Raw genomic sequence first — 4,665 nt, 5'->3', positions numbered from 1 at the left:
TCCTTTAACTTTTGTTTGTTGGGGAACTCTTTATCTCTTTTTCTATTCTAAATAATAACCTTTCTGGGTAGATTGTTCTTGATTGCAGGTTTTTTTCCTTTGAATATATCATGCCACTCCTTTCTGGCTTGTAAAGTTTCTGCTGAAAAATCAACTGATAGCCTTATGGGATTTTCCTTGTAGGTACTTGTTTTATTTTCTCTTGCTGCTTATGAAATTCTCTATCACTATTTTTTTTTTTTTTTTTGCCATTTTAATTAAATCTGTCTGGGTGTGGCTCTCCTTGGGTTAATTTTGTTAGGAGTTTTTCCAGAATCTGGATGTCTATTTCCTTCCCCAGATTAGGGAAGTTTTCAGCTACTATTTCTTTAGAAGAGTTGTTTGCTCCCTTCTCTCTTCCTTCTCCTTCTGGGATCTCTATAATGTCATGCTGTTATGCTTGATGATGTCACTGAGTTCCCTTAACCTATTCTCATTTTTCATTATTCTATGTTCTTTTTGTTCTTCAGCTTGGTTGCTTTCCATTACTCTGTCTTCCAGATTGCCCACCTGTTCTTCTGCATCCTCCAGTCTGCTCTTGATTCCCTCTACCATATGTTTTGTTTGTTAATCAGTTCTACATCTCTAACGGGTTCCTTTTTATATTTTTCTATCTCTTTGTTAAAGGTCTCCCTGAGATCCTCCACTCTTTTCTCAAGTCTAGTGAGTATCTTTATGATCATTACTTCAAATTGTTTATCAGGTGTTCCTAATCTCCATTTCATTTTTCCTTACTCTCTGTTTTCTATGTATTAGGAAGGTCGGTTATATTTCCTGGTCTTGAAAGTAGTAGTCTTGTAAAGAAGAGGTCCAGTGGTGCCCTATAGCACAATGCCCTCTGGTCATCAGAACCCGGCATCCCAAGTGCATCTCCTCTGTGCACTACACATGTTCTACTATTGTGGCTGAACCCTATTTGCTCAGTCCAGTCAATTGCAATGACCTACTTTGCCTGCTGTGAATGCACTGGGCAGGGTTTGATCTCTCACTGTTGAGTAGCCTTTTTGCGGTCACCATGGGCTTGTAGATGGGTGATGTCAGTAGTCAGACTAGCTGTCCACACTCAGTTTGTCTGCTGCAGCTTCTTGTGCACTGAACAGCTGGGCCATCTCCCTGCATAGCCAGCTAAAAACCTCACCTGCTAGAGCTGTGAGAGCACTGGTGTGTGGGGTTGTCTCCCTTTCCCTCTAGGGCAGGAATCACTTTCCTGGGGCACTAGTCCCTGCTGGGGCTGCTTGAAGGGTGTGGCAAGGCAGGAGTTGCTTTGGAGGGATATCTGCTAAGATGGGTGGTTTGGATAGGGCAGGACCATAGGGGAATGTGAGGGCAGGACGTGCAGTGCCACCAAGATAGGCGGAGAGAGTTTGGACTGGTTCCCGCAAACGTACGGCTGTCTAAGCTGGGGGGAGGCAAGAGAAAAGGTGCCAAACAGCACTTTTGTTCTTGGAGAAGTCTCCTGAAGATCTCTTCTCCTCAAAAGTATGTTCTGAGATTGGTAAATGAATCTCCTTTATGTAACACCCCATGTGCTTTTCAAATTGCTGTTTCTATGCTGTGTCTCAGCAGAGCTATTTAGTATGTTGGCTCTGTAAGGGTGGAAACTCAGTTTCCTCTTGCCTTCTGGCCCTCCCTGAACTAAGCCCACTGGTTTTTAAAGTACCTGGAATTAAGCTTCGCTAATTCTGAAAGCTCAGGAAGTTAAGCTTCCCTGGTTTTCAAACTAAATGTTATGGGGATTTGTCTTCCCAGCATAGGTCCCCGGTGCCTGGGGTGCCTGGGGTGGGTCTGAACCTCCCCCTTCTCCTAGCTTGTGGATTCCCTCCTATCTGTGGTTAGTCTCACCATGGGTGTGGTTCCCAACCGTGTCTCTGCCCCTCTTACTCTTTTACACGTGGCCTCTCTATGATTAACTGTGGAAGTTCTGTTCTGCCAATTTGGGTTTTTTTTTTTTTTTCCAGAGTTAGTTGTACACATGTAGCTGTTATCTTTGTAGGCCCATGAAATGAAGTGAGCTCATCCTCCTCCTCCTCTGCCATCTTCCTCTGAACTCTCCTCGACATTTGATTGTCTTGATGTTTCTTGTAGGAGGAAATTATTTAGCATTGGTCCTCCTGTGATTGAGTTATTTCACTTCACATGTTTTCCGGGTCCACCCATGTGTTGCAAACAGTAGGGCTTCCTTCCTTTTTCAACACTGAATAATATTCCAGTGTCTGTTATACCACGATTTCTAGACCCATTTCTATATCCATCCATCTGTTAATGAGCACGGGGGTTACTTTCACAACTTGGCTGTTGTGAAATGCTATAATGAACATGGGAATGTAGAAATTTCTTCAAGATCCTGATTTCAGTTCATTTAGATGAATACCCATAAGTGGGTTTGCCCCATCATGTGGTAGTTCTATGTTTTAATATTTTGAAGAACCTCCGTAAGATTTTTCATAGCGGCTGCACCATTTTCCATCCCCACTAACTGTATACAAAGGTTCCAGTTTCTCCATATCCATCGTAACCACCTTATTATTTTGGAGGGTGGGTATGTGGAATAATAGTTATCCTAACAGGTGTTGTCTTATTCCAGATTTTAGGGGAAAAGATTTTGGCTTTTTACCATTGATCGCAATGTGGGCTGTGGGCTTTTCATATATGGCTTTTATTGAGTTGAGGTAAGTTCCTTCCATACTTTTTATTTATTTTTCGAGAGTATCATGAAAAGATGCTGAATTTTGTCAAGTAATTTTTTTTTGCACTTACTTTAAATGATCATGTGATTTTTGTCTTTCATTCTGTCAATGTGATGTGTTACCTTGTTTGATCATGTGTATTGGTCCATCCTTGTGTCCGAGGGATAAATCTCACTCGATTAGGGTGTATGATCCATATACCATTACTGTGCTGTCGGGTTAGGTTTGCTAATATTTTGTTGAGGATTTTTGCATCCATGTTCATCAAGTATATTGGCCTGTAGTTTTCTTGTGGTGTTTTGTCTGGTGTTGATATCAGGGTGATGCTGGCCTATACAATGAGTTTGGAAGTGTTCCCTCCATTTTTTTGGAAGAATTTAAGAAGGATTGCTATTAATTATTTTTAAATGTTTGATCGAATTTGATGGGGTCCTTGAGCAAATGGCTAAGATAGAATTCTTGAGATGTCTTTGGTGTAAAAAGGTAATTTTATTAAAGCACGGGGACAGGGCCCGAGGGCAGAAAGAGCTGCATTGGGGTTATGAGGAGTGACTGATTATATACTTTTAAGTTAGTGGGGGTTAGGGATTAAGTCTCTAAGGAGAAAGCTCTAAGGCTTTCAAGACCTTGAGGGGCTAGCTGCTGTTAGGATAAGGTAACTCTTAGTCTTTAGTAAAACAGAAACACTAAGGCAATGAGGCAGCCATGATTTCCCTGAGCAAGGTGACACTCTGTACATTTTGGGTGTCTGTCAGTGGGCCGCAAGCTGTAAGGAGATGGAATTTAAGCTACATTTCTCTTGCTTTTGTGTCCCTCATCATTTCCGCCCTGAACAGTTAGACCCTTAAATCTTTAAGGTTGTTGAAGGTGGAAGATCTCATCTTCTGAATCTTCTTCCTGCCGACTTAGGGGTGTAGAGATGTCCCGTACCTATGGGTCAAGGTTGGTCAGTTGAGAATTTAATAGGAGTTAGAAAAGGCTAAGGCAGCTGTAGCTAGAGTTGATAACATATGGGAGTCTCCTTGAGCAGAAAGGATTATCTGTTGGCTTGAAGTTGTGGCAGCAAAGGAGTCTTGGCACCAGATGGAGAGACATGGGAGAGAACAGCAAAACATGATTAAAATAACACAAAGAAAAAGAAGCCCACATAAGAGTCCTTTGATAGTCGACACAAATCTTTCTTTTGTCCAGGAATTGAACTCATTATTAAAGGAAAGAGAGAGATCATTTAAAGTGCCAATCTGAGTATTTGTCAGTTAGAAACTCGGAAATATTTTTGCAGCAATCTGGACTGTATACACAGCATTCTGTTTTTATGAGACCATAAGCTCTACCTTGTGCAGCAGCGAAAACATTAATGCCATTTTATTTTGTAGAACTGTCCAATGCACTGGAGTTATTTTCGTGTTTAATAATGCAATGTTATCTTGAGAGTCATTTAAGGCCTTGATTATGTAACAGGTGGTGTTAACTATCATACTGATTTCATTTTGCTTAGTAATTAATCAGGTAATTAATAAGAGGCACTTGTAGAGAAACAAGTCTATAGGTTAATGGTTAGAGCAAATTACCAACCCAATAACTGTCAGAAGACTTTGAGATGTCTGGCCTGCGACATTCTCAGATGGAGTGGGGATGGGCAGTGGGAATCAGATGGGTTTTGGTTGGTTGGCTGGTTGGTTGGTTTGTAACTCAAATGCCTGTGATGTTCCTTTTTTTTTTTTTTTTTTTGTTGGTATTTCTTTCATAGTTTTTATTTTTTTTTAATTTTTTTAAAATTTTTTTATTATTATTTTTTTAATATATGAAATTTATTGTCAAATTGATTTCCATACAACACCCAGTGCTCATCCCAAAAGGTGCCCTCCTCAATACCCATCACCCACCCTCTCCTCCCTCCCATCCCCCATCAACCCTCAGTTTGTTCTTAGTTTTTTTT

General features: G+C 40.8%; 1 protein-coding gene across 1 annotated transcript in view; it reads left to right on the top strand.

Annotated features, from left to right (window-relative positions):
- Positions 1-769: 769 nt before the first annotated feature.
- Positions 770-4,665, top strand: part of TMEM236 (transmembrane protein 236) — a 53,112-nt gene continuing 49,216 nt past the window's right edge. Inside the window, exon 1 of the mRNA XM_040451295.1 lies at positions 770-2,708. Coding sequence (XP_040307229.1) covers positions 2,581-2,708 — 128 coding nt within the window. The 5' untranslated portion in view covers positions 770-2,580. The remainder of the gene's footprint in view (positions 2,709-4,665) is intronic.

Source organism: Herpailurus yagouaroundi, unplaced genomic scaffold (assembly GCF_014898765.1).
Source record: "Herpailurus yagouaroundi ecotype Mexico unplaced genomic scaffold, PumYag 203, whole genome shotgun sequence".
NCBI classification, from domain to species: Eukaryota; Metazoa; Chordata; class Mammalia; order Carnivora; family Felidae; genus Herpailurus; species Herpailurus yagouaroundi.
This window is presented reverse-complemented; position numbering and strand designations above follow the sequence as displayed.